This window comes from Lepidochelys kempii, chromosome 10 (assembly GCF_965140285.1).
Source record: "Lepidochelys kempii isolate rLepKem1 chromosome 10, rLepKem1.hap1, whole genome shotgun sequence".
Taxonomy (NCBI): domain Eukaryota; kingdom Metazoa; phylum Chordata; order Testudines; family Cheloniidae; genus Lepidochelys; species Lepidochelys kempii.
Window position 1 is genome coordinate 19,146,525 of NC_136389.1, and position 25,394 is coordinate 19,171,918.

General features: G+C 42.4%; 1 protein-coding gene across 1 annotated transcript in view; it reads right to left on the reverse strand.

Moving 5' to 3' along the window:
• The window catches only part of XYLT1 (xylosyltransferase 1), a 320,557-nt gene extending 295,628 nt beyond the window's left edge, over nucleotides 1–24,929 (reverse strand). Inside the window, exon 1 of the mRNA XM_073362329.1 lies at nucleotides 24,306–24,929. Coding sequence (XP_073218430.1) covers nucleotides 24,306–24,551 — 246 coding nt within the window. The 5' untranslated portion in view covers nucleotides 24,552–24,929. The remainder of the gene's footprint in view (nucleotides 1–24,305) is intronic.
• Between the last annotated feature and the right edge of the window lie 465 nt (nucleotides 24,930–25,394).

Below are 25,394 nucleotides of genomic sequence, written 5' to 3' on the forward strand. Positions count from 1 at the left end.
ACATGGGATTTTATCTGAAGATGAGATTCTAATTGTACCTTCTTCCAACATGGTCTCTTGTGTCAGTCATCTTGGACTATTACACAAATATTCAATTTAAAATTTTCTATTTGCGCACAATGCAAAAATGTCATTAAATCAAACGTACACTAACAATGGTGCCGGAACTAGGGGTGCTCCCGCACTCCATGGTTTGAGGTGGTTTCCATCATATCCAGGGTTTACAGTTGGGTTCATCGGCTCCCAGCCACCTCACTACACAAATTGTTCCAGCACCCCTGCATACTAAATCAAAATGGCATTTGAGGGGAAGAAGTCAGATATTATAGATCAGACCATCAGAGAAAGCTGTGTTAAAGACAAAGCCATCAAAAAGAACTGTATGCTTATAAAACAAACCATGAAGTCTGCCCAGGTATTCATTCATTCTACCAACAAGAATACTTACTACTTCAGTTTATGGGCCCTTTGTTTGTCATCTAAAGATAAACTCATGGTAACGCAAGGGACAGAGTCCTGCTTCGTTTTTTATAGATATATGAAAGCTGATAAAAATACTAGTTTTAAAAAAGTTTTTATAAAGGAATATACAATTAGTTAATGTTTGCAAGCAGTATGTTTGCAAACGCTATGTTTGAAGTCTAATAAGATGAATATTAATCTTTTCTTGGTATATTTTCCTTATTTATGTGACATAATGAATGTTCCAAAGTGTCAAGATCTTTGGTCAAGCCACTTATTTGCAATACTCAAGATCTAAAAGTACTGTGGTTTTATATTAAATGTGTAGCATTCGTGAAGGTTTCTGGTTGCACAGATAAAAGCTGCATGCCGGAAGCGTACTTCCAGTTGGAATATGCTATGCATTGTTTACATAGGTATTTTGCGGAGTCTGCAAAAAGTGCACAGTGCACCAAAGATTTTAAAAATTGTCTGCTTTTCCTCTTGAACAAAATTGTTCATTATGTGCATACAGGGAACATAATGTTAGGTAATGCTCAAAACTTGATACAAACATCCTCTATTCATGGGGGGAAAGAAAAATAATTAAAAGGACTCCATGAAAATATGACCTGTGGAAAATTACAATTTGGAGAGAAGTGACGAGGATACCAGTCTGTGATAACAGTTCTCTTTTATGCCACCACTATTATTTTCTTTTAGAGGCGTGAGAACAACACAAAATTTCTGATGTTTACTGAAGACCCCATACAAAAGTTTAACCTCTGAACATGTGACCAGTCCTTGTGCAGGCAAGTAGGGCGTGTTCTGCTGCATCACGGTGGCCTAAGTTCAGCCCTGCAGTGCTCTGAACACAACTCTGGCAAAGTGCTCAACACAGCAGTACAATTGTTCACTTATGTGGCCCTCTGTGCAGCAGCCATCCCACAGTATAGCAGCTGAGCATTCAGTCAAATGTTTCCACGTGTTTTCTCCTCAGGTTATTAGAAACAGTAGCAGCAGCGAGCTGAGCTCAGCACAAAGTAGAAATAAAGGGAAGTTTTGCACCAAAAAGGAATCTGAGGTAAAAACTACATTGGGCAGAGTTTGCAAATGGTAAGCAGGCAATGGGTTGAAAGCAGAGAGCAGCAGCTGGTCTGAGACAGTGACACCTCTAAAATTCTATTTGTAACTACTGCACGAACCACATGCCTTAAATTCCCCTCCCCCAATCCCACCTTATGTCTCTGAAAGACAACCAACACAGCCTGAAATAATCACTATTTAAACACTAACCCACTTAACACGCACCAACTCACACGAAAGTCCAGAGAAATCATCTTGACAAAAGCAGGGACTTAGATTCCATTGGGACAAGCATGGTGAAAAGGACTAGACAAAACATCCCACAAAAATAGTCCATTCAAATTCTTTACAACTAGCCTTGAAAGTGCCAAATGTACTAAAGGGATCTTCAAACTTTTTAGTATCCATTCCTTAGTTTACAGCTTCTATACCATATTAATCATCCCTTCATCTTAAATTTAGCCAAGACAGCCATACACAATGGTACAGTCTTGGGTACACAAGTTACATGGGCATAATAAGGTCCCAAATTAATTTAGAACAGGATTTCATCTGATTTCCACTCTGATCATCCAACATACATCTACAGACCTTATACTGACCCAAAAATCATAATCTCACAATAAATAGCTCAAATGATGAAAAATGCAAGTTATTTGCACCCAGAGAAAGAAAAGTGCCACAGGCAGGAGGCTGCGATGCAGATTTAACAGGTTAGAAAAAAAAGAAACAAGCAAAAAGTTTGTTTTCTAGCCACTAATCTTTTGTTTGCAAATGTTTGTTGATATGCATTATTTACAGAATTGTTTAGATCGCATCATAGCAAGGGTTTATGAAAGTTTACAATCACCTTCATCCGGCAACTGTACAACCCTGAGCCTGATACTACTCTCATGTAACAGGAGTAATTCAATGCAAGTCACTGACATTACAGCAGGGTAAACCAGTGTAAGAGCAGAATTGGGCCCAATGTGTTTACAGTATTTCCACAAGGAAAATCAGCAGCTTCTTGGCTAACATAATATTGTGATCCTGTCATTTAAAAACATCAAGGAAACTGTCCCATTCTGCAGTCCGATTCACTTAGTGGGAATTTTGAGTAAAGATTGGGCCAATGGATTGCTTTATATATACGCAGCAGTTTAACTTGCCTTCCAACATGTAGCCGGCTAATGTCTTTAGAAGGTATGTTTTTCTGAAGCAAGGAGACATCTGTTTACATTTTGTTTAGTCAGCTCATTTTAGCGCATAAGTGAAAATACAATTGCTTCTTCTCAAGGGCTTAGTGAATTCAATGGCTGAAGTGACTAAAAATTTAAAATTTTTGAACACAATAAAATTGGGGGTTTTAGAGATTTCAGTCAAGAAAGGCAACAAAACCCTTGCATATGGTGGGGATGAACAAGAGGTCATGACGTTCAGGTTTGCATGTAGAAACAGAACGACTTGATAGAAAATAACATAAAATCATGAAAATAAAAGGAAAAGAGGAGAGTAGAGTAGTGTGTGCCTTTCACAAATGGCAAGCTAATCTTGGGATATGAGAAATGTCAGTTTCCACTGTTTACATGAAGCCTGAGCACAGATTTTAGGCCACAGATGTGTGCAGTCCACTGAAAAATTATGCTGATTACAAAACTATCAGAAAGAAGATAAAATAGTCCCCTTCTACTCACCACTCTGAAACAGAAGGGAAATAGAAACAGCTGCTGCTGGGCCAGCCAGGCACAATTATTGCTGCTGGCACTAGTAACTAGCTACTATTCGTAATTTGCTCTCCTGATTTGGGCCATCCAGCCCACAAAACAAAAGGCATACAGCCGTATATTTCAGTGTAGACGGTGCAATAATTTGCACTTGAGTGCCGCACTAGAGTTCTGGTTACCGAGACATATTGTTTTATGATGAATTCATAGCTGTGCACACTCCGACGTGATGCTGTCAACCGCACACAACACACTGCGCAGGGTAAGCGCAGGCAGTGCTCTCTCTTCTCAACAGGTCCGTCCCGTCCCCCCCGCCACACACACACATTTTATTCTCTCTCTCGGCGCTTGCTCAAGCCAATGCGTCCCAAATACCAGATTAGGGAGATTTTTCACCATGCAATACTGTTACATTGGTACAACCCCCTAATGTAGACACACTGAACCTGCAAAAAATGGAGCTTGTGCATCAATGCAGTATTGCTGCACTAAAGGTGCGTTTCTGTGTAAACTGCATTAACGTGCACCCGATGAAGTGAGCTGTCGCTCACAAAAGCTTAGGCTCAAATAAATTGGTTAGTCTCTAAGGTACCACAAGTACTCCTTTTCTTTTTACATTAACGTAGTTATACCAGTGCAAATCTCACTGGTCTAGACAAATCTCCGTAATGTATTTTAGCTACATTAGCCAGCCTTTTTACAGTGCTCTCAGCACACAAACTTCTACGTAACCCCAGACGTGCAAACGTCAAGCAATTAACACTCCTTACACCATCCAACCCATCTCTAAACTAACTGATCAATCCACATCAGCCTAGTCCTCTAAAGAAACAGACAGGGATGTTCTGCAGAGGTTGTACCTCCAATACAGTAACTTTAAAATATATATATTGCTATGCTCCATGGGTAACAAATGCTAAAATACACATTTCTGTGCTTCACGGGTAACAAATGCGAAAACACACCTCATTCCACTGCCAGAGGAAACTTTTACTGCAATAGAATGGGATGGGTTGGATTTCCCCCATCCCTAGACAGCAGACGTTTGCTGTAAACCTATATTATAGTTTGCCTACTGAAACGCATTGAGATAATTAGAGATGTTTATTCTACTTCACTAAGACAGGAATTTCACTAGATCAGAGCTCACTCTAAGCAGGTTCTGGTACACATCACTTGTGCAAGCACTAATTCACCAGTACTTCATCAATATGTAAGTGACCCTGCAGATAGGACACAAATCAATTCTTCCTTAGTGGCACTGACAGGACAAGCTCTTGCTACCTCCTGGCAGAGGGAGCTGAAAGTCTGACAGAACGGAGAGCAGCATCTTCAAAGGGCAGGCTGGTAGTGGTTGCCCAGACAGTCCCCTAGACTGGAAAGGAGCAGAAGCAGAAAGGACTATGACAACCAACCATGCTGTCAGACAGTGCCAGGACCTGAGCTGTCATGGGGACACCATTTCAGACCAAAGGACCATATCATTGTTATTATTTGTATTACAATATACCCATGGACCCAACTTGGGGTCCCACTGAAATAGGTGCTGTACAGACACATGATAAGAGACAAATCATGCCCTGAAGAGGCATTAGAGAAAGAAAGCACTATAATTCGCATTCTACAGAACAGGAACCAAGAGAGAGCTCAGCACATGACTTGCCTGTGATCACACAGGAAATCTGTAGCAAAGCTGGGGAAGTGAACCTGTATCTCCTGAGTACTAGGGCAGTGCCTGAATCACAAGACCATCCTTTCTCTCAGGATTTGTCCCACTAGAGAGTTTTTCTTCAAACAGGAATTAATTGACTGGCAATTAACTCACATTAGCTAATGTGCTGTATGTACTAGTCTGAACACTACCCAGCTTCAGGACACCAATGTTCACGGTTTACCTTAACACTGGCTGAGCCCTGGCCAGACCAGCACAGACCAATGTGCTGGTAGCTAATTCAAATTAACTGGCAATCAATAACCTTGAGTTAAATGCTAGTATAGACTAGCCTAGTGGTTCTCAATCTATTTACCATTGTGGGCCGCATATGTGTTACGTGGGCCGCACCCAGTACTACCTGTATGACCCTGAGGATGTCACCTAGCTGCATCTGGGTGCTGACTGGGCCGCAAGCAACCCTTGGGCCGCAGGTTGAGAACCACAGTTAGCCCCTTAAAGACGCAGATGCCTCAACCACAATGGCTGTCTGAAACCTCACTCCACTTCGCTTTGATCAAAGCTGTGAAGGGTTCAGCTGGTGACCACCTCACTGAATTCAAATTAAGCAATTGTTAGATATGAACTGGTCCTATCTAAAAAAACCCACCAAAATGTGAATGCACTTAACATACCTTTAAGCTGAAATGAAAACACAGCACAAAGTTCAATGTGTATTGCTTTCTGCATGAGAATCGTTAGTAATGCAATATGATGAAACCATTAACACAACTTTTTAGAAAGATGTTTGACAAGGTCAGCAGAATAATTAGCAACATGCTCATTCACCTAAGAAAAATCTTCTACATTATAAAATTATATTTTTCAAAATCATAAAAATGCAGTGTCATTGTTGGAGAATGACTGCAGCGTTCAACAAAAAAATGTAGCAATTCTCTGTGGTGATTAGAGTTAAACAGACACTATTTATTTGCCCATAAAAACAATCTCCATTTGAGAATGCAGAGCAAGTAAAAAACCAAAAACCAAGTTATGGGAATTTTATATAATTTTTACACTTTTATTTATAAAGGGAAACTATCATATGAGATTTACCCAAATTATAGGTTTTGCACTGTATTTTCCTCTGCACTGTTTGTAAACAAAACATTCCTTCCTGGTGTTTTTTCAGGAGGACCTCAAAGTGAAACTGACTAGAAATTCAAGATAAACAAACAAAGGAACAAACAATGGACACACTAAAATCAGTCAACTTTCACTGACTAAAGCAAAAATACAAACAGCAAAACCAATGCAAGTTAAATCAGTTTTTAAAAATCTTTTCAGTTTTAATTACTTAATGGGAATGACATTGTGTTCTTAAATACATGATTTTTAACCTGGCAATATTTCTTTAAGCATATTTCTGCCTTGATTTGTACCTGATCTTGCCAGAGACCAACCACCCTCAACTCCAACAGCTTTACTGAGGATGGTCAGCATCTTTCAGGGACAGGCTCTTAACGCTCCTTACACCTCAATCCTGCAATGAGCCCCGTGTATGTACATCACAGTGCAGGGCTGAGGCCTTCATTTTGTATAAATGTCACTAAAGGTAATATTTCATACTGACCCCCAAACCGTGTTTATATAGATTATGATCAACATGTGGATCAATATTAAATAGTGAAGCCAAGATTTTAGAAAGTGACTAGTTATTTTGCATGCTTCAGTTTAAAAGAGCATGATTTTCAGAAAGTGATGATCACACACTCTCCAAATTCAAGGCCCCTTTAAATTAGGTGTGATGCTGGTAGACAAGGTGCTAGCTCTTGCAAAGGTTTAGGGCGTTAGCCAAGCACGGAAAAATTCATTGCTGGAAACCAGTTTGTTTTATCTGTCTGTTAGTATGGTTAAGATGGGTATTGGACTTATCACAATGTGCCGAGTGTATAGACTTTATGAAATGCTTTTAAGTTGCTGCATACATTGATCTCACTTCTATCTTTATCACCTGCAATAAGGTACTATTTATGTTTTTGCTTTGTAACTGTAAAAAAATGTTTGCTCTGAAATTATGAATCCAGTCAGGAAGCCTATCAGGAAGGCCTATCAAAACTAAATGGGCCATTGTAGGACATCACAATACAAAGACTTTGCTAACTGCTCCCTTGCACCCATGAAGAGGCTACATGCAAAACAGCTCATGCCATCAGCTTGAATTCTGGAAGAAGGAAATAAAAATAGCTAACATGAAAATCTGTCCTTTCTTTTGCTGTTTGGACTCTCAGAGGGCCCGAGCTATGAAACAGAAGGAGAGATCCCCAGGATCAACTTGGTTTAGCCCTGAAAAAATTCAGAGCCGACAGCTCTGTCTGTCACTGACAGCTACTCTGTCACCTTTTGAAACCACAGAGTGTAACTCTTTTGTGTGTATATGTTTGCCTGCTTTAATAACTCTCTTTTCTTAGTTAATAAATCCTAAGAGACTTTACTATAGGATTGGCTACAAGCAGGTGTCTTTGGTACTAATCTAAGATACAAACTGACCTGGGATAAGTGACTGGTCCTTGGGGACTGGGAGTAACCTGAATATTTTGTGATCTTTGGTCTATAGCAAGCATCTACCACTGAGTCGAGCTTACCTGGGGGGAAGATAGACTGGAATGCCCAAGGGGACTGTCTGCGACTCCATGGCAAGACTGCTATAGTGCATTAGGAGCCCACATTTGTTACTGAGTTGGTGAAATTTAAATATAGAACATACAAGCAATTTGTGGTCTCTGCCCAGCTTCTTGACAGTCTGCCCTGAGGTTGGTACTCATGGTTGTGAGCCAGTCCAGGCAGTGTGACATTAGGCCCCCAAAATCACTAAACACTCTTGAAAATCTTGGCCTAAGGCCCAACTGTATAACTCCTACTTACACAGGTGAATGCTTACTCCTGATAGTAGTTGACTTCATTGGGACTACTAGGGGAGTAAAGGCTCACCAATTTAAGGATTGCAAAACCATGCCCTGAACATGTGTCACCTTTGTAAAGACACCAAACATTCACCCATGATGCTTTACTCAAGAGGAACTAAAAACCCCACGGTACCCGCACACAACAGGGAAGTTGCAACATAAATGGTGGCAGTGGACTTTAAATACATAAATTCTGCTGTAACTCAGATCCCATGCATCCCAAGATTGCAGACGCATAAAGCACAACAGCTGTAGAAAAAAAAATTTTTTTTTTCACAAAACAGGAAATACACTTGCAAGCCATGCAACTTCGAGACAATAACAAAGCACCCTACAAATGACAGCAAAGTCAAATCCTTTGTGCCTCATTATTTATTGAGGCAAGTTCATAATCAATAATGAAAGGAAAGAAAATAAAACTGCACAAGTTCATTTAACAATCATTCATCCAACAAAAGAGAAACACTGATTCATAAAGGATCATTAATATTTACTATCTGACAGAGAATCAAAACAGAGTTAGCTTTTCAATTATACACCTCCACCCCGATATAACACAACCCGATAGAACATGAATTTGGATACAACACGGTAAAGCAGCACTCTTGGGGGTGTAGCTGTGCGCTCCAGTGGATCAGCGCATCAGCGTGTCTGGCTCCGACACGCTGCTCTGAGCAGCATGTTAAGGGTGCCAGGCCGGGGCTTAGGGGTTGGATAAGGGGCAGAGGGTCTCGGGGGGGCGGTCAGGGGACAGGGAGTGGGGGTGAAGGGTTGGATGGTCTGGAGGTTCTGGGGGCATGGCAGTCAGCGGACAGGATGGTGGATAGGGCGTGGGAGTCCAGGGGAGCCTGTCAGGGGGCAGGGGTGTGGATGGGGTCGGGGCAGTCAGGGGACAGGGAGCAGGATGGGTTGGATGGGTCGGGGGTTCTGAGGGGTCAGTCAGGGGGCGGGAAGTGACTATTATTAACGGAAATGCTCGAGGCCAAAGCAAGTTCGATATAACGCAGTTTCACCTATAACGCGATAAGGTTTTTTGGCTCCCGAGGACTGCGTTATATCGGGGTAGAGGTGTATTAATCCACCTTCCATCTAACTTGCTGGGCAATTATGTTACCAATATATTGGCCCAATCCTTCCCTAAGAGTCAATGTCACAACTCTGGTTGACTTCAACCAGAGTAGTTTTGGGTTCTATGACTAGCCAGCAAAACTAACACCAGCAAACAAAAAGAAATCATTCAACAGTAAGGAGGAAAATAAACACAATTAGGACTTGTCCACACTGGCAATTAACAGCGCTGCAATTTTCTCACTCAGGGGTGTGAAAAAATACCCCCTGAGCACTGCAAGTTGCAGCACTGTGAAGCATCAGTATAAACAGTGCCCCAGTGCTGGGAGCTGTGCTCCCAGTTCTGGCCGCTACGCCCCTCATTGAGGTGGGTTTTTTAGAGCACTTGCCACAACCACACAAGGCATGTTAAAGCAGCGCTTTAGTGTTGCCAGTGTAGACTCGCCCTTAGATTAAATAAACCCAAACACTTGAAAACAAACACTTGTTAATAAGCTCAATAGACAATACCTGATATGGCTTGATCCAAAGCCAACTGAAGCCAATGGGATTGTGGGTCAGGTTCTTGATGAGAGTGGAGTTTAGCTTAAAGCCTGATTGAAATTAACCTATCTGGAAAAGGAGGATATCCACATCCTTTAGGCTAAACTGGACATGGAATATAGCGATTCAGATAATTCCAGGCCCCACGAAATTCCAAAAACCCTTTATTTTATTTTTTTCTGCACACTCCAGAAATAGACCAACCAGAAAATCTCTATAGGATGTTATCAGACTGATTATGACTCATTATGAAATTGTAGTGATAGTTCAAAAAGCACCCAAATGCTCTATCACTGGTGCATATCTTATCTCCGCACTATTTCAGTACACAGCCTTTTCAAGGACCACTTTAACTTTAAGACCAAAATTCTCCTCTTGGTTAGGCTGGTACAAAATAACTATGGATGAGTTGAAGACACTGATGTCATAGAATTACCCCAGATTTACACGAGTATAACTGAGGGAAAATTGCCCTAAAGGTCTTTTTAAAAAACCACAAAATGAAATATCCTAATGATGGCACTTTTGCAGCGTGGGTTTTTCTGTCTGACAGTAATCGCACCAAAAAGGGCAAATAAAATAATCCAATATTATTGATTAAGATTTTCAATGTTAAAAAAAAAAAATCTAACTACTACTGGGTTGATGGGTCATTTTAGCCTGAAGAGCCCAATCCAGCTCTCAGATATAAGCCATGTGAATAACCTGTACACAGCTGTAGTATTGTGTTTCTAAATCACTATCCCAAAGGTGCTTAGAGCCTGGGATAGCTGCTTTTTATCATCTGTTCTTAAAGATCCAAAGATATAAAAAAAAATGCTCAAACCATTTGGACATGAAAACTATCTTTCAGTCAAATTCTGCAATGGGGAATGTGCATAAACACAGTTCCACAAGGGCTCTACAACAGAGGTGCCACTTGCTCAAAAGGATTATATCGTAAGTCTGCACAACAAGCAAATGAAATCTTACCCCATCTCTCTGCCAATTACCCCTCAAAAATGGTGATCACATTTAATGATATATAATAAGATGTGTATCTGGAGAACTGCTCAGGTAAGAATGGAATAAAAGTCAAACATCACAAGGGTCAGATTTATTCAAGTTTTACATTGGTTGTACAATCACAGAGCTCATACAATTGTATTGCTGCCCTGGAATTACTACTCTTCCCAGGCAAGAAAACCTTGCTCTGCAACTCAGGTCCCTAGCTCTGCCCCTTGCTCAGTTTCTTGGCTGGTCAGCTGGTGAGATGAACAGTTAGGGGAGGGAAGCAACTTCAGACTCCAATTCCCCTTACCCCATCCTGGAGTTAATGTGACAACCCTATGTCTTGCTACCCTAAAGTAAGGAGCAGTGCCTTCTGCTTTGCCTCTGCTAAGCTAAACTGCTGAAGGTCTAGGTCAGAAAAATTAATCTGAAAAGAAATGAAGTATAGTACCACCATTCCTATTAGTAGGGGAGGGAAGAGGTGGTATAACCACAAAACTAGTTTTTTATAGGATGATCATATTTGAAATCCTATTTAATGAATGCATAGGTCTTTAATCAAGTTCATTCATTTATTAAATGGAGCCCAACAGAACATTGTAACAAGCTCGCTAGTGTGCATACCTCGTATTTTTCTCTACTAAGTAGGATCATAACTGCTCAGCTGGTGCCATGGAACCTATACTGCTACCTTGCCAGAAGCTGGGAACGGGAGACAGGGAAAGGATCACTTGGTGATTACCTATTCTGTTCATTCTCTCTGGGCCACTTGGCATTGGCCACTGTCAGAAGACAGGATACTGGGCTAGATGGACCTTTGGTCTGACCCAGTATGGCCATTCTTATGCACTGATGGAGAGTTTCCTTTAATTCAAATATTATAGGAGCCTGGGCCTTGGAGGAGGAGCACTGAGTTCTACTGTCACTGCTTGCACTGTGCAGCATGGCAACAACCACGAGGAACCAAGGGACTGTGGGTTCGTCACAGTATTTTACCACTGCAGCACCACTAATTTTGATCACATTGCGGTCAACAAAAAAAACTCCAATTTGGAGCAGGAGCAGGTCCTTTGGTATGCGCAGGAATTTAAAGCTTCCTCCTATGGGGGAGTTATGCAGCCTTTTATTCTACAAACTGAAGCAGCAGCACACTGGCAAAATATGTGGGGGACAAACAAGTGAGACTCCCAAGATACGCACATGTGAAATGAAAAGGGCAGAGCTAGGGCTCTAACTATTTTAACAGAATATACAGTAGGGTTTTTTCCCCAGTACAGTTAGCAGCTCAGTCTGAGAGCAAACTACAGTTATAATTATCACCCTAATTATTATTTTAATAAGAACGAGTGACTTATCAAAATATTACAGTCAAGATTTGTACTTCTCTCCTGTGAGACTGCCAAAAAGGTAACGGATTCTTCACTGCAGATGTACTATTGCTCTTACAGTATGTGCTGATAGCATCTCAAAGATTCTATTTATGCAACCACACTACTAAACTCAATTAAGCAAATGCCTAACTTGAGATATCACAGCAGTGTAAAATATTATTATTCTCCTGGTGTCCACACTAACAGCTTTGTTCACTCCATTTACATTTCTTCTGCTTGTTTGTGCTTGCTTTATACTTTAGGCCACATTTTCAAACTTGGATGCCTAAAGTCTCACACCTGGATCCACATTTACGTATTTAAATGTCCGTTTCAGGCATCTCAACAGAGATCTAAGGGTGAAATCAGCATTCAGGCATCTAAATCAATGTAATTAGAGGCCTAAATATGGATGTAAGTCCACACCTATAACTACCAACATTTGAAAATTTTAACTTTTGTGTGTAAAAATTATTTGCTATTTTTAATCTAACACTGAGTATTTTTGCCATTGGATATATATTACTTTGATGACAGGGTATTTTTGCACACAAATTTCCAACATTAAGATGTCCCCAGTGGCAAGCAGTTCTTGCAGGGAGGCTCAATTTAAGGGCCTACAGCGGAGTGGATTGTTATTTAGCTAGTTTCTGATCCAGGTATAGGAGAAACATTAAACACCAAGGGGGACTACAAGAAGACTAGAGACACTGGAAATATCTTAGGGTTTCTTCCAAGCACAAAACAACAAGAACCTCAGAGAAATTCAGAAAGCACAAAATTCAAGATACAACATTAGGAAAAGTAAAACCAAAAAGTCAGAAGTATGCAAAAAAAATTCTCCAACTGCAACCACACAAACCAAAAAAAGTTCATCTGAAGGATCAACCAATCGAAGGCTGCAGTTTGAAGTCTGATTGTCCATGACCCACAGAAACAAATCTTGGTTAAACTAAAACTGGACAGTGTCATCCTTCTACTTAGAAATTACTTTTACAAAATAAAGGCTCCCTTCACTAATTCTCTCTACTAATATAACAGAATACAGAAACAGCAGGAATGTGAAAATAGAACACACTGAGGGAAGCATTCAAGATTTGACCTCAGTGACAACCAGAAAAATAGAACATGGTTATCTACTTTATAGAAACAACACTTATTTACTCTAATTCCACTACCAAAAAAGCCAATTTACACATGCTATAAATAGGGCCATAAATAGTTTGTCCCTCAGAGGAATCCACTAATCTGCTCTAGAAATAAAGAGTCACATGATAAGTGTCCTGTAGTGACCCTTTCAGTACTTGACACAAAAGGATGAATTGAACAGTTACACAATGTGCAAATCATAGCAGCATTATGTGGCTCTCAGTTTTTATGGCTACTGAGTGAGAAGGGCTACTCCCTTCACTAACAAATTAAGGCCCCAGTTCAGCAGGGAGTAAAGTTCTGGAACAGCCTTCCAAGTGGAGTAGTGGAGGCAAAAAATGGCACTTCTTTCAAGACTGTGCTTCCTAAATTTATAGTGGGAATGGTAGGATGAGGTTGCCTACAATGCTATGTGGCCCTTCCGCGATGGCTATTAGCAAATATTTCCAACAGCCAGAGATGGGGCACTAGATGGAGAGGGCTCTACGTTGCTACAGAGACTTCTTTCTCACATGTCTGGCTGGTGGGTCTTGTCCCCATGCTCAGGGTCTAACTGATGGCCATATCTGGGGTCAGGAAGGCATTCCCCCAGGTCAGACTAGCAGACATTCTGGGAGTTTTTTGCCTTCCTGTTCAGTATGGGGCTCAGGTCACTTGGTTTGATCTAAAGTAAATGGTGGATTCTCTGTAACTTGAAGTCTTTAAACCAAGATTTGAGAACTTCAGTGACTCAGCCAGAGGTTATCGATCTATTACAGGATGGGTGAGGTTCTTTGGCCTGCAATGTGCAGAAGGTCAGACTAGATGATCATGATCATGGTAGCCTTCAAGTCTATGAGCAGGGCACCTAAGCACCTGCCTAACAAAACACAAGAATAGTTCCAGAGAGGTGTGTTAGTCCCATGGAGATCAGTGAAACTACCCTTGTGCTTAAAGTTAGTCATGTGCTTAAATCCCTTGTTGAATCAATGTGTAAGTGTAATATTTCAAAGCAGTTTGGGGAGTAGATTTTATTTCATGTATACTTGCTACATTTTCTATTCAGACTGTAAGCTCTTCAAGGCAGGGACCTGTCTTTCTACACAACTGTAAAGTTTCTAGCAACCAGATGGCACTGAACAAATGAGTATTTCTTCCATGTGGGCCATTAATGTGAATTACTTGCACTGATCCAAGAGAAAATCGTGTTCTCATTTTTCAATGAAAAGAAAGAGAAAAATAATAATTACTTGTTTGATACTATTATTATAACAATCATTACATTTGCAAGGCCAAAATCCTCAGCTGCTATGAATTAGCATAGCTCTGTTGACTTCAATGGAGCTATGCCGATGCACACCAGCTAAGAAGCTGGCTCAGACTTATCTGAAGATTTCTAAGCATTTTACAAGTAGTAATTAGTTGAGATCCACAACGCTTCTGTGAGGTCAGTAAGCTTGAGTCTACTCATTTTACAGATGGGGAAACTGATGCACAGAAAGTTAAAGCTAAAATTTCCAAGTGTGACCATTGTTTTTGGGTGGCCCACCTGAGACACTTTGAGCCTGAGCACTCAGAACTCCAATATATAAACCATGGGAATCGCAAGTACTCAGCTCTTTTGAAAAATCAGACACAAAGTGTCTAAAGCTGAGCACTCAAAAATTGAAATATCCAAAATTAGGTTCCTCTTTTGAAAATGAGGCTGTAAATGCCTTACTGAAGATGAGACAAAAATTTACTGGTAGACATGAGAACAGAATCCAGGGCTCTGACTCCTCGTCCCATGCTCTAACACTCTTCTTTTCACTACAGCATTCTGTGGTGCAGTGTCAAAGCCTAAAAGGGACTTAGGAGTCTAAGTGCCTGTGAATGAGATGCAGGCACTTTTGAAAATTTTACCCATTGTAAGTATTCTCTGTTTTGGCAAAAATTAGGTTGCTTGTTATTTGGCATTAGCAGTATTTTAACATTTTAAGTAATGAGGTTTAGATCTGAAGGATTTCCATTACAGATTATTTTCAAGCAGGAAAAGAAACAGGGACACAAAGCAGGGCTCTCTCAGAACCAGTGAGTTCATCTACATTGGTTAAGTGTAGAACTACTAACTAATGTATCTTGTAAATAACTTTTCATGAGTGTCACGTTTACATCTCATACCACCAATCTCCAGTGAGCTATGACTAAGCAAGTTAGACAAACAGTAAGAAAAACTGGGGGGAAAAATACACAAGTAAAGACTTGATCCTCCTGCCAAGACTAAAATTAAGACAAAATTCCCCTGGACTCTGATGTCTGCAGGATCGAACTCTAACTACAGAAAGAAAATCAGAAGCAATTCTGATTCAAATTCATCCTCAAAATCAGTGTGTGACTATACCTGCAAATTATGCTTAGTTCTTGCTTTTATCTAATCTTATCTAACAGCTCAATAACTACCACTATTAAGATGGATCTGAAATCTGCACTTTCAAAACAGAAAGGGAAAAACATTTTGAAAAATATTTCTCAATATAGCCCCCAAAAATGACAGGTAATGAGGGTATTTTATACTGTACTGTAAAGTAGCCATTTGCAATACCTGATGACAAGTAAATGGGATTTGTATATGTCTCCTTTACAACAACTGGTTCTCCCTGGTAAAACAAGAACACAAAGAGGCTTTTATTTCAAAGGGAACATCTGCAAAGACCTATCACATAATAAAAAATAATCAATGGCCTGAAAAAGAATTCCCTTGACAACCCCAATTAATAAAAATCCATTTCGCAGATCCCTACAGAAAAGATGCTTAATGAGATCACTACTACAAGAGTCCATCAATTTAATCTGGCTCTACTACTGTTCTTAAATAATGCATACATTAGTTCCCTGTTACTGAAAAGATGTGTTTGTTTTATTAACATGTGCCTTGTTAAGTGCTAAAGCTTTGTAAAATGATTATGCAGTTCTCTGCCTCTAAATGTATTGTTTTCCTCCTTTCTCATTATAAAATGATTAGTTGTCTCCACTGCCCTTTTGAATTGTTATTAAAGTTGTACTTTGGTGCTATTATCCTTGTGATAACTAGTGAAGCTGTAGTTAATGGCCAAGTCAGTATTTTCATTATGGACCCATTCTTTAGGAAATTTATAATTCTGCCATGTCGGGGCAATAGGGGAGCAGGCCCACTAAAAGAAACAGGGCTGAGTGCTCCTGTTCCAGGCCAGGTGGCCAATTGAGAGGGCAGGGAGGCATCTGGGAAGGTATCAGAAGCCTGCGACTGAGTTAAGAGCGGCAGGAGCAGACTGCTTCAGTCAGAAAGAATGATTGATGTCCTCCAGCCAGACAGCCAGGACTGACTGAAGGCAGGAAATAGCAACAGAGGGAAATGTCTGCTGGCTTTGAGCCAGAATCAAGAGCCAGAGACCTGAAAGGAGGGGAGCAGCTGAGAGGCTTACCTGCTAGTGTCCTCTTGCTGGGGATCTAGGCCTGGAAGAACCAGGAGAGGCTCCCAGCAGAGAAGCTGTGAGAATGCTCTCTAGGAAGAGCAGGTTTGTGCCTAAGAAGAAAGGGCTGGGTTGGCTGTCAGGATGGTAAGACTTGAGGACATGCCATGAATGCAGGGGACTGGACTATAGGACCTCTTGAGATCCCTTCCAATCCTATGGTTCTATAATTCTATGCTTGTATTAGACTTAATGTGTGAACTGAGGAGGGAAACTGAGGCAAGAGCCATTTGCAGGGCTGCCCCGAGGAGGTGCCTGGGGGGAGGCCCCCTTGTTTACACAGGGCTGATCCTACTAACCCCTATTCAGGTGAGCTGTCCCACTGGAATCAACAGGTGTGCTCACATGGGTGAGGGGTCACAGGATCTGGTGCTTAATTTACATCAGGCTGAAATTTAGCAGAAAAATGTGCAGGTCACATTCAAGCTCATTCAAGCTTTTTAGACCTAAAGTAGTCAGGAAAACCATTGCTTTGGTAGTTTTTGCTTTTCTCCCCCAGCTGTATCGAAAGGCACATTTCAGAACTGGAATTCACAGGGCTGTATTATCCCTAAGTAGGCAAAGCACACAGAGGATATCTCTATGTTGTATCTGGGATAGCGCCTCCCAGCCCAGGTCCACATACTTGTGCTAGTGGGGCTCGTGCTAGTGCGCAAAAATAGCTGTGTAAACATTGCTTTGATGTTCTGGGTCAGGCCTTCAAGCCCACTCATCCCAGAGGCATGAGTTCCAAGTTCTAGTTCAAGTCACTACAGCAAAGCAATGTCTACATGGCTATTTTACTGCATTAGCATCCGGGACGAAAGGGAGAAGGGAACATTCTAGCTCCCTACATTGCAACATATATTATATGTAAATTCACTCTGTTTTAACACCCTTGGCACAAAGGGATGAATAAGAGTGGTTTAGCTGTCATTACTGGAAATCTTGTTTTTTGTTCATTTAAATAAATTGTATTTTAATTCTAGCTTCATTATTATTATATGTCAAAGTTTTAGTCTAACTCTATAGCATACATTACAACTGTGCGCTAGTTCCATTGGCTGACTGTCTCCTCCTAGTGACAGATTAAGATCAAGAATCTGCAGCAATATTATTACACCTATTAACTACCTGTGGAACCACTGTTGTGGACATGCCTGTAGACTTTAGGGGAAGTAAAATGGGCTGAAATCCCAAAGTGTAGTGTTGGCTGATTGTTCCTCTACTGCGATCTCTCATGTCGAGTTGAGTGGGGTTCCGACTTCTCCTCCATCTAGTTCAACGTGTACATGAGGTCACTAGAAGGGCTACTGAACAGAGATGGGTAGCACCGTCCTCACCAGCTTTGTTTCGCTCTCTCTTAAGACACAGATGATACAGTGAAGCAGTTTCCCCAGTACCTGACTAAGCTTGGGGCATGCATGATACTGAGCTGCCTGAGGCTCAATTCTGATTCAAGAAACGCAAAGAGCAGCTGAGGTTTGGGGAAAAATCCAGAAGATATGGTGCAAATAAACATCTCTATCTTTCTTTTTTAACTCATGTTTGCAACTTGGCCCTGTGGTAAATTTCCAGTTATTGTTGTCTGATCATCTTTCAGCAGCATCTTGATACCCATCTCCTGCCCAGATAAAAATGGGGTGGGGGGTCTTCTCTCTCAAATAAGGACCTTGCTGCCATTGCACCCTACTTGGGGGGACACTTTAAACCCATTTAGAAACTACAGTTGGTGCAGAATGCAGCAACTCACTTGTTAAGCAAGGTATCTCACCATAATTATATTGCACCAGTGCTCTATAGTAATCTGTACCAGCTGCCTGTTGGTTTCTGTGTGGCATTTAAGGTGTTAGTATTAACTTATATAGGCCTAAATGTCTTGGAAACGACCTACCTAAGAAATGCCCTCTCATCTCACATGCTACTATTGAGGTGATCAGCAAAGGTGCTCAAAACAAAATCCCACACCATCCCCCCCAGTATATAAGGGAGAAGGCTGCTGCCAGCAGGGTGTTCTCATACAATTTCTTAAATATGGATATTCAGCATTTCAGACTAATGGTTCAAGAAATGCTTTGATCCTACAGTATAACACACCGCCAGGCAACAGTTATATTTCACCACACTGACATATTAACAAAGTGCTGGCATTTTTACTTTACTATTTTATACACAAGAATGAAAACCCAATGGGGCTGTATGACACATGACATTAAAGACAGCCATGCAGCCCACATCAGTTGCTTTCAATAAACTGGTTCCGGGGAAGAGGCCACAGCTGGGTAATGCGAGTGCATCCACTGCAATGCATAACTGCACGTCACTGCAACACTGAGTGGGAGCTAAAATTATAGCAGAAGTTCCCCTGTCATATTCATCTCATCAGCACCAGCCCCAAGGCTGAGATTTGCACTCCTTTCCTTCCTTAAGGCTCATAACACAGAATACCCATCAACAAGACATTGCCACCACCAGTACCAAGCTGAATGTAAAAATTCTGAATAAAACATTACACTTACTCCGTTCCTGCAAAAGCTTTTGCGGTGCCTTTCAAAGATAATACCTTTAAATAAAATCAACACTTTCTCAGACAGTAGCATAATTATTGTTTGGTATCAATTACTATACTTTTTTTTTTTTTTTGCTGAGTGCATATAGCTTCTGTAAATAGCCCTGAATGAATGTAAAAAAAAAAAAAAAAAAGAGAGAGATATTGTTACAAGTACCCACTTAAGTCAATGTTACTGATATTCATACTTCTTTAAAGACATCCATAATACAGTTTAATTAAACGTGAACAACAGCAGGAAACTGGCTTATGAGTAATGAAAACTGCAGCTGTAGCTGGCCAGGGAATCCAGCACAGTAAATTTTTTCACTTGCAGAATAGCTCGATTCAAAATTATTTCTTTATGCCAAGTTGGAAGCTTGCATTTAATTATACCAGGTACAATGGTAACATTTTTACTATAATGCAGTTTTTTTTTTTCATTTTGCAAGTGAAATTGCTTATTATATGTATCTGATGGCATTTAGAATAAATCTAAATACCCCTTAAACACTTGGTTCAAAAATTGTTTCTTTTCCTACAGAAGTAGATTACCAAAACCCCACACTATTTACTTCTTAGTGTTTGATTCAATACAATAAAAGAAATGCCATTCTTTAATACTTGTACATATTTCTGCACACTGATCAGGAGCAAAAACAGGAGGGAAAATTAAAAATAAGGATTTTAGCCATATGTGGCAATATTTGGACAGAGCTTTTGGAAGTTCCACCTTCAGCCAATGTCCAAAATATTTTCTATGCAAACATTAGAAAATAAGTTGGTTGCAGACCACATGATCAAATATTAGTTAAAATAAATGGATCTAAAGTACAAGTGGCCCTTGCTAAAAAAAAGTCTAGAGATATTTTTAATATGATTATGGACTCTCCTGGAGGAAGGAAAAAGTGATCAACATATCCACTATTTCACACAGATGGAGACATTCAGTTCTTCCCTTTGGGCAGACCAATGAGTATTTTAACACTAGCGCCCAGTTAACAGACTGAATGAATACTAAAATACTCTAGAACAAACTGCATTATGTGCTCTTATGACTAAACTGAAAAAAAAAATAAACAGAGAGGATATATAGTACTTTGAATAAAGTACTTTGTGTGAAAATCTTCTTGAAATGGTTAAGCCCTAGAGTTGGGGTTTGGATATAATGGAGCTACTGTACTCAGGCCAGCCAACTTTTGAAAATATCCTATAACAAATTTGATAAATGCACACTATGGGAAATTTAGGCTGAAAAGGAAAACCTAAACCAGCTCAGGCAGTACATAAATTGTGTTTTAACATAGAAACTGAGCACCAGAAATTATGGGCTGGAGTTTTCTCCCACACAGATTTTATACTGGTATAACTCCATTGACCTTCACCTTTGTCCCCCTTGTCTGGCTTGTCCTCGTCTGTCCCTCCACAAACGCAAGTTGACGCCACACCATTCTATTTTGTTACAAACACGTTCTTTCCATTTCTGGCCAAAGAGTTTTGTCATGCAATCGGCCCAGCGCATTTTCACTCTGCCCAGCAGTCGCTTGTGGTCTCTGGGGATCCAGAGAGCTTAATACGGTTAAGATACTGTGTGGATCAGAATCAGGCCCTATGTTGCTTAAAACTTTCTTGCTAACATTTCGTATCTGACATAAGCAAATGTAGAGCCCCCTAAATATAAAGACAGTCATGCGCCTGTCACTGAGATGCAAAATGTATCTGTGGAAAAGACAGTTGTAGGTCAGTATTTTGCTAATTTAGCCTACGAACTTCAAAGGGGTTGACAGAATATTAAGCAGAGCTCTTTAGCTTTCATACTTAGTTTGATTTCTACCAGAAATTTGCAAAAAATCCAATTTGTGCTCCATCAAATGGATGCTTAGTGGGTGTGTTTACTCCGATTAAGTAAGTGTAAAGATGGTCACCACTCTGAGGGGTGCAGTTTAAGCAAAGCCACAAGTGTTGTGAAATCATCCTTAAGAAGTGTTGCCAAATCATCTATCCACACACAGCATCTGTAAATTGTTTATATACAGCAACATTATTGTTTGGTTCAGAACACATTTAAGATACTGTGGCATAGCTTAGTGTGACACCCACTGGTTACTTAGGGTTTGTCTATGCTACACCAGCACAGCGGCATCTGTGTCACTGTAATGTGGACAGCTCCTACATCAACAGAAGGGGTTTTTCCATTGATGCAGTTAATCCACCTCTCCAAGAGGTGGTAAGTAGGTCGACAGAAGAATTTTTCTATCAACCTAGCTGCATCTACACTCGGGGTTAAATTGACCTAACTACGGTGCTCAAGATGCAAAATTTTTCACAGCCCTGCAATGTACTTAGATCGATCTAATTTTTAAGAGTAGACCAGGCTGTAGCAAGTGTAAAAACAATAAGTTCATAAAACGTGTTTACGCAGCATGTTATCTAAAACAGATTCAAAAGGAGCCAGATCACTCAGTATTTACATCCTTAGTGAAAGCAAACGTATAAAGGAATGACTGCTAATCACCAGCATAAAAATATTATTCTAAATACGCATATCCACAAATGATGTAAGAAGCACTGAAATATCTGTTTTAATACTGTGAGCATCACACAGCCAATATTTCAGGACTTCAGCATTTTGAGTGACAGCACATTATCTTCTTCACTTTTAGTAGCAAAAGCTGTAGGGCGGCTCATAATGCTGTATTTTCAAGAAAACCTTGTGAGCTTTTCCGTAGGCTTCACAGCCTTATCCTTTCATGTTCCAATACATGATGGTCTTAGGGCCCCTTGCAGTTCAGAGCTCATAACAGACATTTTCTCCACAGGACCTCAGGAAGAGCCTGCCCCATTCCTTTGGTTATACCAGGGGCAGATGGATGCAAACTTGTTTCAGGTTGATTCCTGGGCCTGAAAGAAGTCAGAGCTGTGACTTTGCTTTAATAAATAAATCCCTATGTGACAACAACTAAATATAAGACTGGGGGGGATGGGAGAAACAGCTTGAGAAAAAATGAGGTCTGAAAAGAGTGACATCAATGGAAAAAGAGAGCAGAGGGCAGAATACTAGGAGAAAGATGGCAAAGTTTGATATGTAAAATTTCAGAACACAAGTCATTAAGTGAGAAGACTGTAAAAATAAAGCAAGAGAAAAGCTAATTTTAGTAAGCAGGAATTTTAGATTATTTTATTTGGAAGCTGAAAAAGCTCCACACACACACACACACTGGTACAGTGTATGCAATCTTCCAGAAGACCGTCCCTGAATTTTAGCAACAGAACATTAATCTATTCTTATTACAGGAGATGATTTCATAAAACAGACTTGTGGTTGGGACAAGCACAGTCATCTATGAAGTCATATCTAAGCCTAGACTCTTGCTTTCTCTCTTAGGATGTATAGAGATAGAAATAAATACAGAGTGAATTGCACATCTGAAAAGGGACAACGCAAAATTTCCCTAAATCAGATTTACATAGACATCTATTAAAGCAAAGCTCATAAACAAAGGAAGATTGTCTTGAACTACAGAATGCTAAATACCATTTATACATAGTGAAATACATTTTGGGCTTCATATTAATTTCTTTGGAAATTAATACCATACCATTATAGCAAATACCATACTATACCATTACTTGCCTGTTTGCAATCCAGAAATATAAGTTTTTTAATTTCTAATTACTTTTGTGAAAATACAATGGTTCAGACTCAAGCAATTTAAATAAACATTTGAGAGTATGCAAAAAAGAAATAATTGACTTCTTAGTGGGCTAATAAATTATTGCATTAAATTTCACCACTGGTTGCCTGCTGTACCTGATACAGTTGTGCAATCAAGAATAGTGTCTGTGTGTTTTTCAGATGCAAAAAAGCAGCATAATAAAGGCCACAAGAATGTATCAGTGAGATAACTACACCAGACTGAAGTTTGGAAGATTCAGAAAATGATACATTTCAAAATATAATTAAGTCTCAGAGGAGGACTTCTAATAATAGAAGATCCCATTAAAGCATTTTCCTTTGTTGCTGTTTTATAACTAGGTCCCCTGCTGTTTGTTCACTTTCTTTTGGGAGAATTCTTGTGAGCCTGGTTCAGTCCCTAAGAGGAGAGAGACACTCAACAGCTACATCACTTTCTTCCATAGGATAGGAAAGCTGTACTCCAAGGTGAAGGGCTCTAGAGTGAAGAGCAAGAGCAGAGTCAAGATATGAGGTGGAGAGAACCAAGCTGTGGGGAGAAGGGGTGGGGGTTAACAATGTTACAGTCTCCATTCCTAGAAAGGAGTGACATGATGGGAAAGTGGCGTCTAGTAGGTCTGTGTCTGCTGCTGCCAGCAGCCAAGGGAGTAGAAAACGCCACTGCAGCGCTGTCTGCTCCTTTGTCACTTTCACGCCACAGGAAACGTGAGTGACAAGTCTATGAATACAACAAGCCATTCCCACAGCAGCGCCCAGCCGGCGCGCAAGAACCCTCATGAACATGAAACGATGCGCAATCAACAAGCACAGTCCCATTCCCACGACTGAAATCCTTCGAAAGCAGATTTGCAGGCATGCAGGGTGTAGATGGGGGAGGGAAAGAATGATTAAAACAAATACATCACTGTAATGATGTATAAATAATATGCACCTCCACGGACTGTTCTGAACAACCCCAGCACTGTCTAGCGCCAAGGAGGTTTTCTGTGCCTAGATCGTGCCATCTGAAGCAGGGCTACTTCCAAAGGTTGGGGGTGGGAGCCTTACTGGCCAGCGGAGAAATTACAACAAAATCGGTCCCATCCCGTTCTAACTTTGCAGGACTCCCCCTCCCCACCTCCCACCCCAATTGCCGAGGTTCAAGCGACGACTGCGGCAGAGGAGCATCCTCTTTCAAAGTTTTCAGAGCGGCTCCAGGCTGGATCTTCTCAGTCAGTTACCTGCCCGTGCCTCCTAACTGCACTTACAGCGCATGCACGGATCACGAAAACCACCCTGCGCCCATCCGCAGAACTTCTTGCCTTTCTCTCCCGACTGCACTTTAAAAGCCTCCAGCAGATTTTCTCTCTCACACTCCCGCCTCTACTACCCCCGGTCCAAGGAGCCCTGGTGTTCTGGAAATTCATATCGCCCCCCATCCCCCTCTCCCCCAGCCCCCCCGATAAGGCAGCTGGCCGCAGAGGCAAGAAGCTGCCCGAATGCCTCTTGCAGACTTGCAAGGGGCCAACCCGACCCTGCTCAGAAGAGTCGATTAATTACACCGCCGCCGAGCGGGCCAAGTGCAAAGGGGAGACCGGGGCGCGCTGCAGCCTTCGGGTCCCCCCCGTGCCAGGGCTGGCTGCGAACGGAGGGGGCGGCAGCACCTACCAGCGCCTTGCTGTGGAATGCAGCAGGTCCTCTGCGGTGCTGATGCGCCCGGTGGTCGCTGCTCTCGCCGCCGCCGCCGCCCCGGTCCCGCTTCTCCCGGCCGCCGCCGGCCCGCTGCCCCTCGCCGGAGTCCAGGCTGCTGAAATTCCACACCACCAGGGTCTGCAGGAGCAGCACGGTGAGCGCCGCGATGAGCGCCGAGTGCGAGCGCCGGGCCAGCCTGCGAGCGCAGGGCGCCGCCACCATCTTCGCCGCGGCTGCCGAGCCCCTGAAAGCCGCCGCATCCGCCGCGGCGCGGAGTTTTCAGACGGGCAGACCCAGACGTCAGCAGCGAGGGTGGCGGGGGGAGGGAGAAGGCGGACCGGGGGGGGTGGTGGGCTGGGGCGGGCGAGGGAAGTGGGGAGGCCGGGCGATGTGGCAGCCCCTGGCCCGCAGCAGCCGAGGGGTCTGGGGCGGGGAGGGGGGCGGGGGCGCCGGAGGAGGAGCAGCCGGGGCTGTCTGCGGCCAAGCGCGGCTGGCACCGGGCAGCTCCATCCCGGGGGAAGGCTCCGCGCCCCCCTCCGCCCCACCCTGCCGCGGCTCCGCCGGCAGCCGCAGAGCACCAGCCCCTCCGCCAGTAGGCAGCGCCGAGCCCGGCGGGGCGCGGAGCCGGGCAGCCCGCGCAGCGAGCCGTGACTGCCATCTGCCGAGGGAAGGCGGCTGCGGCTTCCCCGCCGGGGGGCTGCCGCGGGGCCGCGCGGGCAGGGCAGGGCGGGGCCGGGCCCTCAGGAGCCCGGCTGGGCGGGAGGCGGCGGGCAGCGGAGGCGGGCCCCGGTGTGGGGGGGCGAGTGGGGCAGGTGCCTGATTGTGCAGGGCGGGCGCTGCGGGGGGCAGCTGAAGAGCAGAGCCCGGGTCAAGGCCAGGGCCAGCAGGGAGGGGGAAGGAGAAGGCAGCAGGGTTGAAGACTGCTACAGTGTTTGCAGCGCAGTCCCCACCCCTCCTTCGTGCAGGGTCTGAGGAACTGCCCCCCGCTGCTACACATCAAGTCATGGGCAGGGGTTGGAGACCTTCCGGCCCCCGCCCTGCTGCTCTCTCTGGATTCTTAACCCG